The 14,287-nt window shown below is 25.9% G+C and overlaps 1 protein-coding gene across 2 annotated transcripts in view; it reads left to right on the top strand.

The window, feature by feature from the left end:
- The window catches only part of LOC142320575 (uncharacterized), a 167,293-nt gene extending 154,150 nt beyond the window's left edge, over positions 1 to 13,143 (top strand). For both annotated transcript variants that reach the window (XM_075358516.1, XM_075358517.1), the window contains 2 exons: positions 3,380 to 3,608; positions 12,602 to 13,143. In XM_075358516.1, coding sequence (XP_075214631.1) covers positions 3,380 to 3,608; positions 12,602 to 13,122 — 750 coding nt within the window. In that variant the 3' untranslated portion in view covers positions 13,123 to 13,143. The remainder of the gene's footprint in view (positions 1 to 3,379; positions 3,609 to 12,601) is intronic.
- Positions 13,144 to 14,287: the final 1,144 nt, after the last annotated feature.

The raw sequence follows: 14,287 nt of genomic DNA, 5'->3' as shown, positions 1-14,287 counted from the left end.
TGAAGTTAATCCTTGTTTACTATTATAACAAGAGAATTTGAGAAATGGTGTTGACTGATAAGGAATTAAAGAAGGATTTTACAGATCTGTAGAAATTGATGTTATGCATTACCAAAAATGTATAATATAAAAGCAGGTTATTTTATTTCAAGTAATGATGTATATGTTGGGCAGTCTGTAAAAATACTTTACTGTTAAATAATATACAAGGTCTGTTCAGAAAATAACCAAACATTTTTAATTACGCACCAACAAAGATATTTAATGACATGCGGTTAGCAGCATTGTGTTTCGCATAACCTCCTCTGTAACCACGTTGTCTTGGTTTGTTGATATCTTGTTTAGTGTTTATGTTATTGTTATTTGAGTGCAACGTGTTTGTATTGGTAGTGATATTTGTAATGTGTGATTTTTGGGAGCAACAACACAACATAAAATTTTGCATGAAACAGGGAAAACTTTCACAGAAACATTTCAACCTTTGAAACAAGCTTGCAGAGATGTTGCTCTGGGTCAACGCATTGTTACAAATGGTGTTTACAATTTAAAAGTTGTCATCAATCAGTTGAAAATGACATTTGACCAGAAAGGCCTCCGACTTCACCCACATTCAGAAAATCAACAAAATAGAATTTTAAAATGACATTAAAGATTAGGTGTTTGAAATGAACTGCTTTAAGATTCAAAACTGTTATTTTATATCTTTTTAAAATGTTTAACATTATCATACAAGATCAGATGAGAAATGAGGTCAGGAAACAGACTATAGCACAATAACTTAAGTAATTGAAATAAAGTGGAACTATGTAGAAGCTTAACAGAAGATTAAGTTAACTAAATATGTATAACTGCTACTAACCTGAAAAGGAAGTAAAAATTGATCTAAAGGTTGGAAAGATATACTATTCTACAATTGTTCACAATGGTGAAGGTAATTGAGAATTTGTATGGCAGATATAAGTATTTTATTCACTCCTTTGCTTCCTGTGAAATGATGGAAGATAACAAAAATACTCACTTATTACACTTAAATTAGTTTTAATAAATATCCTTCTAACATTAATTTTATGACTAAGTCAAGCATCTATTTAACCTTATGAAAAGGTACAATTTTTTAGGCCAAATTTTCAAACTCAGTTATTATAAAAATGTAACGGGAAGTAATTAAATTTTAGTATGTAGTTAAAAATGTTATGTACAATGATGTAAGGGAAATTCTAGATGAAATTTAGGACAATAAACCTAACACTCTTCATGATGCTTGTGGTCTATAACATAGTGCCTCTTAATATTAGAAAAGTTTCAAATTCATTGATGGAACAAGCAAAATACAAAATGATGTTTTGCGCTTTAAAAAAGTGACTTGATTTATCCTGAGAAACAAAATTCTAGAAAACCTGTACTCAGTTACTGAATGAAAACTTTGATGTCTCCTTTAGTTTTGAAATAGCCCAGACAAGATGATTGATCAAAACATCTGACCCTTAAGTTTGAAGTTTACCTGTGTACAGATTAAATCGCATAAAACATTTTTGTTCTAGGCCAAGTAGAGATTAATAAATAATTTGGCATGTGGCTATGGTTCCCACATCAGATCATTGTACATATTGACCTACACTCGTACAATAGGCTGTTCAGTAGCAGATTTGAAAAATGACACAAACTTTCAGATTCACTTCAAAAGAATGTATTATAACCTAGTTATAGATGTATTAAAAGAGAAAAAATTATGATCATAGTATACTTTGCAATTATAGTAGGTCAGAGGAATTTTAAACTCCTTGGTAAAGTTTTTAATGTTTGTAATAATATTTATATATAGCATTCTCTCATTATAACCTAAATGCCATTATTAAAACAATATGTATGATTTAGTTCAGTGTAAAATAGATTAATGGTTTGTTTAAGACGAATAAACATGTTTTTGTTAGTGTATAGTTTTGGTAGTGAATACTTGATTTTATTTACTTTTTTTTTACGTTAGAACAGTACACCATATTAAATCAGCCTCATATATTTGTTGCTACCTAACACTTAGTATATAGATTTTTAATAGCAATTTAGACTTTCAATGTTCTACTATCAATTTAAATGAAATGAAAATTGTAATTTATTAATTTAATAGCAGGTAATAACTGTTTAGACAATTGTGTAATTGCTGATGTATATTGTAATCATTTTTATGCTTCTGAAATTTATATATATATATATATATATATATATAGAGAGAGAGAGAGAGAGAGAGAATGAGTGTGTTTTATAATTTATAGAATTAGACTACCATTATATTTTGTTTAAAGCAATACATCATTATGCTGGATGTATAACATTTATCTGTATTTATTAATGTTTGATTCCAAATTGAACTCTAATTAGATATAATGTGCTTCTTTTTCTTTTGGATGAGGCAATGCATTAATTATAAAATTTATATGTTTATATATTTAGTATGATTTAATATTATTTTTTAAAAGATATTTCAGTTGAGCCTAACATTCACAAAAACTTAAATTGGACTTCAGGTGCCTTAACTGTTTGTTTATTCACAGTTTAATTATAGTGCAAAAAAAAATATTTTTAAAAGTAAGCTACTTTCATATAAGAAGACTTTCACTTTATAGCTTGATAGTAGGTAATAAATACATATTAACTTTGTTTTACTTTATATGGAGGTAAAAGCAGAAAAATTGTTTTTTATGCTCCGGTTTTGTAATTTATACTGCATTTATTTCTCATAAAATTATTTTAATAGTGAAAGTCTTCTTAATGTTAAGAAGTACATTAAATATTGTTTGTTATCATCACTTACATACATTTTTATAATTTTTATTTAATATTAATTAGAGCTTTTTCATGTAGCGTTAACAAAATATTTGAGAATGTGAATAATGACATGGATGCTTTAACTGTCATTATTATTAAAAAATAATTAAAATGAATTATATGTAATTGTTTTTTTTTTTTTATTATTGAGTAGAATTATCTACCTTTCTTAGCTTCATCGTAATTAAATCATATATTGATGAGTTTCAGATATATTCCATTTTCAAAACTCGTAATTTTCAAAACTAAAGTAATTATTTTAATTGCACTCAATATAAAATTTATGATGATCTTAGCAGAAAAAAGGATATATATTTTAATAATAATATTAATGTGCAATTGTCTTTATTGACAGTTTTATGAATTTCAAGTTTATATTTATTTGTCTTGTGTTTTGGGTCTTAGTCCCATTAGAATTATGGGTATTTATTATTTTGCATATGTTATTTATGTTTCAGTTGAAGTTATGTATATATTTTTATATAATTGTATAAAATCTGTTTTTATTATATATAATTTAAGAAGTCATAATTGATTAATTATTTTTCTGTTTCAGCATTGGATAGTTATAATAGTGGAAGTTGCATTATGTGCATTAGTAGTATTTGTCTGTCAATGGTTACCAGAAGTTGAAGTAACAAGAAATAAAATTAGCATGGCTTGGCCAAAAGCAGGATCACGATCTTATAAAGTTGAAAGGCGGAAGTCTGTTGATGATGCACTGGGTAATGCTGTACCACGTACAAGAAAAAGAAGACCTAGTGAAGAAGCGCTTAGAATATCAGGTACTATTGAATTAAATTTAATAATATTATTGAATGTTCAATGGCTGTAAATATCTGATAGTTTATAACTTTTCCTTTTTTTTATTAGTAATTAATTTTATTCTAGAGGTTAATTAATAATTAAAAACTGTGTTTTTATTGATTAGTATAGTTATTGGTGTGTATAGAGGTGTATGCAGATTTTATGATTAATTTTCATTTTTAAATTCTTATCAGTTGACCTTCTGCATGTGCCTTATTTACTCAAATTGTTTATAGCTCTTTAAATTTATATTACTAAATTTGTTGGTTATTGTTGCTTTGAGAAAACTCACTTATTTGTTTTTTTGCTAAATATTTTCTGAAAAAAAAAAATTGTGAATAATCAGTTCACTGAGAAATGATGTAACGGTAAAACCTTAATATTAATTAAAAAAATTTTATCATTTAAAATTTATATTTCAGCCTAAAATGTGGTTTATGATCATAGTAAATTTTATTTTGATTACTAATTTAATGACTGGTGTTTCCCAATAATTAAAATAATTTATTAATTTTATTGACATTTTAACATTTTTAATGATTATATTACTATTCATGGTAGCTATTTATTTTTTATTTTTTTTAATGAACTGTCTTGTTTAAGATATAGTTTACTTAGAAGACTATGGATTTTTTGTTATAATGTAATGCTTTGCTGAGACTTTTTTATTTTACTGCTTTATTATATGCTAAATAAAAATTCATGGAGCATTTCATTAAATTTTTATATTTTATTAGTAATTGCTGAGCATGGTTCTGAGACTATGCCCATGTTCAAAATACCTTGATAAAATTAAACGATTTTTTCAAATATATTTCTGACAAAAGGTATACATCAATCATTAAGTAGAAAGGTTGTATGTAAGTACCATATTTTTCCATTAAATGAAAAACTCATACTTTACATTTGCTCCCCATGCTGCTTAGGCTTTATTATTTGATGTTAGTAATATTGGAAGGATCAAACTAGCCATTGGGCTGTTGACTATCAATATTTGTTGGCTTCAGGTTTTATGGTTGAAATTAGGACAGTATTTCCCAACCTTTCGATGTCATGAACCCTCTCATGAACTCTCAGAAATGGTCGACCTGAGACTGTACAAGATTCAAGATATGTATTCATTTACTTTCATACATATCATCCTCATTTATCCTGTGAAGTAATACCTTACAGAGGTTCCGGAGGCTAAACAGAAAAAAAAGAGGTGTGAGCAACATACAAGATATGTTTAATAAAGTTAAAATATTAGGTGTGAACAACATGATGAGATTAAGTTTAATGAAAATAAAATGTCCCATGAACTCTCTTTCAATCTCTTGTACTCCCCAGGGTTCATGAACCACAGGTTGAGAAACATTGGCTTTGGACATGATCTTAAGCTCCCTTCACTAACTTAGTCATCATCTCAGTAGACAGCTAAGGTTGGGCATCAAGCTCCTGCTGGGTTGTTTGGCTTAGGAGAGGTGCCTTTTGCCAATTAAGTATAGGAATTGGTATGAAGGAGGCTAAGGAAATTAAAACTCCTCCAGAGGATACTCTCAGGCCACTCTGTGTAATAATAGTAATAGATTGAAAAGTTTTATAAAAATAAATTGTGGAAAATTCAGTTATATTTATCCATTTAGAGATCGGTAATATTCATGTGAAAATCTTGATCATCCATTTAATGGATACTCATATCCATTAAATGTGTGGTTGATTATTACTTTTGAAATTGCATAATAATTTTCTGTGGAAAAGTGACATTGTTTACTATATGAAGGTATTGTGATATGAAAATTAATAGACAGATTTCTGTGTGTATGTATAGATATATAACTTAAGATGCACATTGATGTTGTTGAGTGTGATGTGATTACGTGTCTTATTGACCCCTTTCTCAGTTATTATGTCCATAATGAAATGCACAGTGGAGTATATTATTAAATTAATTTTTATGTTGAAAAAGGAGGTAGTATTAATTTTGAAGTCAGAACTTATAGAAAATTAACTATGATTTGAGATTTACTCCTAAAATCATTTCCAGTAATATTGTATAATCATTTTGTATATTACTTTATTACTGTATAGAATTTACTAATTCAAATATACTTAATAGTATAATATTATAATTTTCCTTAATATTTTTCTTATCTTTACATATTGACAAAATTAAACAATTAATTTCAGTTTGAGTTACTCTAAACCAGTCTTGGTCTTTCTAATTTAATTTTCATAATCCTATATTATATGTATATATCCTTAAATCAAATTTATTTTATTTTAATTAAAATTAAATTTGCATTTTCTTGCGCTATTGCTGTGCTTCCTTAAAGTAAGATGTAATCTATGCCTAATTACCTAAAGTCCATGTATAAAAAGAGATTCAATCATTTTATGTATCTTTCCACTGGTACATAAGTAGGTAATTATAATTTTTGAATGGAATTATAGTGAACAGGATCATTATATAAAAGTTATCATTTATTTTGAAAGATAAGACGTTTTGCCGTACAATATTTAACATGATTAAAAATATTATATATACATAATGAATACATAATTCTCATATAATGTCACGTATTTGATTTCATTAATTAAATATATTATTTATACATTTATTTATTTATATTATTTATGTTTTCAATATATTTATGTATCAGAATTTGTAAAAATTATAGTGTATTTTTTTTAAGTTTAATTCAGTCAAACTATGAGTTGTTTAGTAATGGGAACAGTATGATATTCATTACTACTGAATGTCATATTACTAATCCTTATACCAGATATGCTCTCCCTTCAACCAGCTGTATGCAAGCCAAACCAGATTTGTTTTGTGTTTAATATATTATTTTATTTGTATTTAAATATGTTATTTTCTATTTTGTTTATGCAAGGATCATACGCCACTAGATGATGCATTAATCATAGTGGTAATAATTATAAATTTTATTCCTTCAATATTTAGTGTTTTTGCATTGTATATAGTTAGTTTGTGCCTTTACTGTTTTTTGCATTCTGATTGTTTGAGTTTTTTGATAATTTAAAACTGTAGTGTAACTGCTTTGTTTAAATATTTCCTTTATATCCTAGCCTCACTTGGTATTCATATGATTAATTTTGCATGGATCACTATGCACTTCTCTAAAGTCAATGAAAATTAAAACATTAAATTTTTAAAAATAAAAATTTATTTTTTGTAGTTATATATTTTTAATTTATAAGTTAGTTTCTTATGTATGCATTAATTTAAGAAAGTTACTAGTTTTCAAAATCACTTGTTACATTAGTAGTAGAGTAAAATTAGTTTTGTTATAAATGATTTTTTAATGTACTTTTTGTATTTCCATAAAAAATTATAATTTTATCAAAAATAAAAATTGAATTTTTATTTTGATAAAAATTCTTATTTTAAAAAAACCAGTTAGGCTTTCATAAAAACTGCTTTAGCATCAAAATAATTAAATCATTTAGTATCATAAAAATCTTTTGTATCAAAAGAGATTGATATCTCATTTAATGTTTTATATTTCTTGCACTGCTTTAATAATTAAATTATAGTAAATATAAATTGGTTACAGCAGTATTCATTGCCTATTATTATTCCATATGTTATTGTAACTTAAAATAACATCATAACTGGTGGAGAAGGTTTGGATAACAATGTTAAAACCGATTTCATAAAACCTGACGGTTCTACAAAACCTAAAGTTTCTCAGAGAAAAATACCAAGAAATTGAAAAGAATGAAGGATAAATGCAAACAGCTGAATTCAAAATAAACCAATTCTCACTGTAATTAAACTACTTCTTAAATCATCATTAACTTTCTTTTTTTCTGCTAACTTTTGGTATTTATTTATGGCAAATTACTATAGCAATTGATGCTTCTTTAAAAACAAAACAACATAAATACCCTTCTTTATGTATTGGACTTTAATCTCATAAAAATCCCAGACTACACAACAACCTTAATTATATATATTTTACAGCTGATCTCTTCTTTATGCAACCTCAACTTATTTGACTCATGTGCTTATATTGATGAAATCATTTTGGTAATAGTTTGTTTCTCATTCTCTTAACATGAATTATCCAATTTTCTTGCAAGATTTTGATTTACGTTGTAAACATTTGAGATAATTTTAAATTTTCATATGTTCTTCCTATGAATCTGCTGATATCCAGAAACATATCTATGGAAACAACATATTTATGTTTTTTGGATACACTTTTTGTTTTGCTTTATAATCCACAACATTTTTTAACCATTCAGAAAAGCTGAAATTGATGTTAATCTGTAAAGGTTAATTAATTTATCTGAATTTACTTAGGCTCTACTAATAATACTACTATGATAGTTAAAACTTTTCTCTTTTAGAGTCAACATAATTTCTCAGAGAGATGTTTCATTTTTTGAAAATGATGAAATTTTACACCCTAAATATTAAATGGAACTAACTTGTTATTTTTTCTACTGTAGAGTTTTTTTTTTATATTATCACACATGCACAATGAGAATGTGTTTGAATATGTACTCTGTGATAATATTAAGACCCTTAAATGTGGAAAAATAAAAATTGGTTGTTAGAATGTTCTTGCATATAATTTTCTGGTTTAGAAATTAAAAATTATAATTTGTTGCTTGATAATAGTATTTGTTATATATATTACTCATTAACTTAATGATTTTATTTTATTTATTGTTGTTCAATTTTGTTTTTAGATTTTTAAATATTTGAAAATGTTAAAATATAGATACTTATTTATTTTTTGTTCTAAGTTTTATAATTAATTATTTTCACCACATATTAAAAAAAAATTTTAAATCTAAAAAATGTATGCCCACAATTTAATTTTTATGACAAGCATGCATGCATTTAAAATCAGTATATTACACTGATTGGTATGTATAATACAGAAGTAATGTTGATTTTAATATATGGTGTTTCCAGCCCTTTGTTGATACCTTTTCATACATTGTTCATAGAAAAAAAAGTCAGGCCATTAGTTACTGATTAATATTCAGCTGGTATTTTTCTTGTTGACAACTTGTTTTACAGATCAGATTGTAAACAGAAGGTGGTGTATGTGGTAGCAGTATGGGTTGTAAATAATTTGCATTCCTGAATTATTTATTTTTTAATATAAATAGTATTTTAGTGTCAAAATGTTATTACAGATGTTTGTCATTAATTATGTATGTTATATGTCTGTCTACATGTATATTTATGAGTATTTTAATGCTATTAGTGCATATTAATAGTTAATACTATTAACATGTTTCATATTATAGTGTATGTAATATCTGAAGGTGGGTCCATAGTATGCCTATGGCATTTCCTACACTGCTCTTATCACTCAGCAACTTCGCTTTACATAAGCAACCAAAGTAGTTTATTCCAAAAGTCACATCAGATAATTTTAAATGACTTGCACCAATCTAATTATGATGTTACTATTATAGTAATGAAATATGTTCTGGTAATCTGTGATTACAAATAAAATTATTTATGTCTATATATATTTTTTTAAATATTTTATTCAAGATGTATATGAAGTAATTTATTTATTTCTTGAAAGTTTATTTTTTTTTCAAGTTTTACTATAAATAAACAGTAACAATGACTTAATACAAAATTATATGAAATGAGTTGTTTATTTATTACAGGCTATAATGTTATGATTTTCTTTGACGTGGCGTAGTTATTTATGAAAATTATTTTTAAATAGCATGTACACATCGCTGTTGTGGCAACCAGTAGCACATGTTCTGTATGCTGGGTTGTAGGAGTGTGGTAGAGGAGACAAGTAGAGGCAGCTTGTAGGGAGGATCCACCTTAAGATTTTACATATACTCTACTATGTTATTTGGTTTAATCTTCATTCCCTGCAGTAAGGTGGTAATAATAAATATTCTGAGTATGGTTTCTCTACTTTAGTGTCTGTTTATATTTCTTTACTTTTGTTGTTTTCTTTTATAATTCTAGATTGTAGTAGGAAGATATGTTCTGTTAATACAGACCTTCAATTCACTGAAAATAAATTCAGGTGAAATCATTCAGAAATTGGAATGATAACTGCAAACTTGATTTTCATTGATTAGTGTTTTTTGATACTTACCAATGAATTAACGTTTTTGCATAAATTTCTATGTTTGAGGATTAGCAATAAAAAGTAACAAAATCATTTCAGTATGACGAATTGTTCAACTCTTAGTTTGTTGTTAGAAAACTGCTATAAAATAAGCTTTAAGCTATAATTATTTGCTACAATATTGTTAATGTACAAGTAGATGACATATACAATACATCATTGCCAAAAAAAAGTGAGCATAAAAATTACCTCTCTGCTATGCATATCCATGTCTAAATACATGCATGCTGAAGTCATAAAAATTTAATTATGGGCCTATTCTTATGTTCACTTTTAATATATTTTATTTTATCATAGTTTCTATTTTCAAAGTGTGGGCAGAAATGTATAGTTTTGCAACTTTTGATTCATCCATCTTGGCTAGGATTTGCTGTGGGAAATCCCGCACTCCTTTGTAAAATATGTAAAAAAAATATTTATGTTTATAAAAGAAACAATCTATTTTCATGAAAATATTTTTATTGCAATTTTTAAAAAATTATTCTTAATGTAGATTATTTTTAAAAAAAATTAAACGTAACTATAATTATTAGTTTCCACATGGCTTACAAAATTAGTAAAGCTCCAAAATTAAAATAAAAAATACAACACATTCGAAAAATAGAATGTGTAAAAATAAAAAAAATGATTTTCAGTTTAGGACAAAAAAAATTATATGAACTATGTTTCGCAAAGAACCAAAGTGTTTTCTACAAGTTAAATTATTAAGAAGCTCAAAAACTTGATATAAATGACAGTATTTAAAAAGAAAAAACTGTCTACTTAAAATCAATTACTGCAATTCTACTTTTTGGCAAATAATAAAATTACCATTAGATAAATAAAAAAACTATAAACATTATATTACATGAAATAAAAAGTTGAACTTTTTTAACCATTCTTCAAATAATATTTATAGGACTATACTTAGGTAAATACTGGCTTGACTTGAAAATTAGTAATTGAAACAAACTCCCAAACTAAAATTATTTTATAAAAATATATCAGATATTGTAAATTTTTCTTATCAGTAATCCTAATTTTTGTTAAGTAAAATTACCAAGAAAAATACCCAGAACTACTGACAAGAATCTAATAATTATAAAAAAGTATGTATATTTATTATCGTTAGCCATTGTTTTAAAACACCTATAAATACAAAATCAAAATATTAAAAAAAAAAAAAAAAAATCAAAAATTAAAAACAAAAACAAATTTTTTATTAACAAATACAATAGAAAACTATTAGTATAACTTAGCTGTGGACAAAACAAGTGAAAAAAGAAAAAACATTATGTAAAAATAATAGTGTATATTATTTAAACCTTCTCCTGAACAGGTCACCATACCCTGTTCCATTTTCTTTGTGTAAAGTAGGATGAGATAAAATGTATCTCAAGAAAGATAAAAAGCAAGAAAGTTCAAAGATTATAGAATTACGTTAAAATATAAACAAGAAAAAAGATATCACTTTCTTTTTAGAAGACAAACCATAATGGTTTTCTGCTAACATTTGGCAATGCGTTTTTCATATCATCAGTATTAAAGTTGTACTCCAATAAAATAATTCTTGTTTGTTACAAACAATTTTTAAGACTTTAATTTTTAATAAATTTATCTTGCTATCAATTTCCATTCAGTGTTGGATTTCTATTTTTTTATTTTTTGTCTTCTGTATTTATAATTAACCTAATGGTTCTTTATTCAAATTTTACCATTGAACTCAGCCATGTATTAAATAAAATCCCTGACCAAGTTGCACTGGATTTGCCCTGAAAACCATCATATAGAAAGCTGCATCTTAAGTTTCATAAGATGAAAAAGATTGTGCATAACACATCCAAGAAGTTTACCTATTTTTTCTGTATATATTGAAAGTAATTTGATTATTTTTTAAAATTAATTTTAAACCAAAAAAATAATACCTAGTGGTTAATCTCAGTTATATAGGTCCAATCTTTTTTTATTATTATTATTTAATTTAGTTTCTTAAGATTTTCATTGTGGTAAAAAGTGTCTAAAACAGTAGAAACATCATTATGTATCTAGCTGGTTAGCTGGTGTACTATTGGTGTAGGCTCCTTTATCAGCTGGTCATAGGTTCAGATCCCATCAAAGGCCTAGCATTATTTTACTTGTTATTTCATCCACCTCACCTTCTTCATTAAAATATGTTTATGGCATGTTTTGGGTTATCTAAAAAAAAAAAGAAAAGAAAAATACTGAAATTCACTTATAGCTTTCATTGGCAAAAAAATAAGTTTGGAATCCAAAGGGAGGTTGTCCATTATTTTTCCATCTGTTTATTTATAAAAATGATTGAATTGGTAGCATTTTATTTCCATACATAAACATGTTTAATATATACTTATCTTCTTTATATAAATCAGCTGATGCATTTTTTAACTACCAGATGAATTTCTTATCCGTAAAATGCACATCTATCATTTACAGTAGTGCACATTCATTTTAAGTGAAATTTAGCATGATTAGACTTAGTTGCCATCTATGGTGAAGTGGTACTGTTTCTGCCTTTTATATGAAAGGTTCTAGGCTCAAATCCCGATCAGGCTTGGCATTTTTCAAATGCTATAAAACATTTCTTTTCATAAAACAAGAAATTTGAGTAATTGGGTGAATGCCTATTAGTTACTGGAAAAAGAATAAGTAAATGAGTGATTTTGTTTAATTAGTTTAATGTTTGATGATGATTGATTAAATGTGTAATTAATTATTTTAAAGTATTACCCATTTTAATAGAGTAAGATTAAATCTTTTTTAAGTTACTGCTTTTTTTACTTATTCTTATAGTGTAGTAAAAATTATTTATTTATTTTTTTTTTTTTTTGCTTTCTTAGGGTCAACACATCAAGAACTATTAATCCAAGATCCTAGTAGAAAGAATTCACGAGCAGAAAACAGGAGGAGAAGACGAAAGAAAAAAGAACAATATTCAGCTGCTGCTGCTACATCTACTCCTGCCACTTCTTTAGATAGTGGTGAAACTGTGAAACTTGTTAATAGTTTAAAGTTACAAAGTAATAGGAAGTCTGATGAAAATATAAATCAAGGAAGAAAAGAAGAATCTGCATCGGCTGCCCCACCTCCTCCACCACTACCCCCTCCAAATTTTTCAATTATGAATAGCAAACCTATCAGTTGTAGTGGTCCTTCAAATTCTGTAAATATGAATGGTAATTCTAGAATACTTACGTTACCAACCCCTCCTAATTATGTACGAACAGCGCTGTCATTTAGAAAACAAAGAACTTCCTCAAATAATTCATCGAGTGAACTAACAGATGTTAAGGATAAATCCAGTGTTACAACTGTTAAAAAAAGTATTCCGTTCAAAAAAATTGTAAAGAAATTTTTTTGATTAAAGTAATTTGGAAATGACTATATTTTAATTATTTAGTTGAATTCCTAAGTTTTTATTTGTAAACTGTGTTTGTAATTTTGTTATGGCGTTCTAGAATATTTTGTTTGTTTCATATGTAGTCAATACTTTTTTACATTTATATGTAGTATAATTGGTGTATTTTTATAATTATATTGTATTTATTTATTTTATAATTTCTTGTATTGTGTTTTCAATGATCTATAAATATTTACCATTATTATATTTTACTATTTAAAATATTATGAACAATACTCTTGATTAACATGAATATACAATGAGAAGATGTGCATATATATATATATATATATATATGAAAAACAGTTTTCAGTTTTAAAATGATGATAAAAATAATAACAATTATTAATTTCCCATTTTTTGTATGTCTTATGGAATTTTATTTTAATATTTGATGTAAAGGTTATTTTGTGTGAAGTCTCAAAGTACCAATATTTTTTTCTATTAACAATTGAAAAAAATGGGTATTGTTTTATAACTGGGCTTCTCTATAATGCAGGACTTATGTAATTAAAGATTATTGTAACTTTTTAATTTATTAGAAATTATGGGTTGCCTGCTACAAGAGATTTAATGACACCAGAAAGGAATCATTATTTGAGAAAAGTTTCAGATGAAAAGTATTTTCACGATTAATATCAACTAGTAATTCTATTCATATATTTAAGTAGAATAGTATTCAGACAGTATTATACTTTATCTTAATTGCTTTCTACAAAATGTGATGAAAGGTTGTTCATTTCAATGTTAAGATGATGCTGAATTTACACCATATAATGTTTCATAGAATTCAGAATTTGAAAGACACATACATGTATACGAAACATAAATTATAAATAATATACAAAACAATATTATTTATAATTTATGTTTAATATATAAAAAATAAATAAATATATAATTAAATATATATATAAAACAAAAGGTATGATGATGAGTGTTGCTGTTATCGAGAATTATTTATGACAGACTAACCTTTATCATATTATTTTTATATATATGTGTATTTTGGAGCCATTTAAACCGAAATATCCAAAATAAAGCAAAATATATGAAAACAGACTTAATGATTGTTATCCATGATGATCTCACAACTGTAAGTGTGGGGTTCTCTAATCAATAAGTT

The sequence above is a fragment of the Lycorma delicatula genome, chromosome 2, assembly GCF_047948215.1.
Source record: "Lycorma delicatula isolate Av1 chromosome 2, ASM4794821v1, whole genome shotgun sequence".
Taxonomy (NCBI): domain Eukaryota; kingdom Metazoa; phylum Arthropoda; class Insecta; order Hemiptera; family Fulgoridae; genus Lycorma; species Lycorma delicatula.
This window is presented reverse-complemented; position numbering and strand designations above follow the sequence as displayed.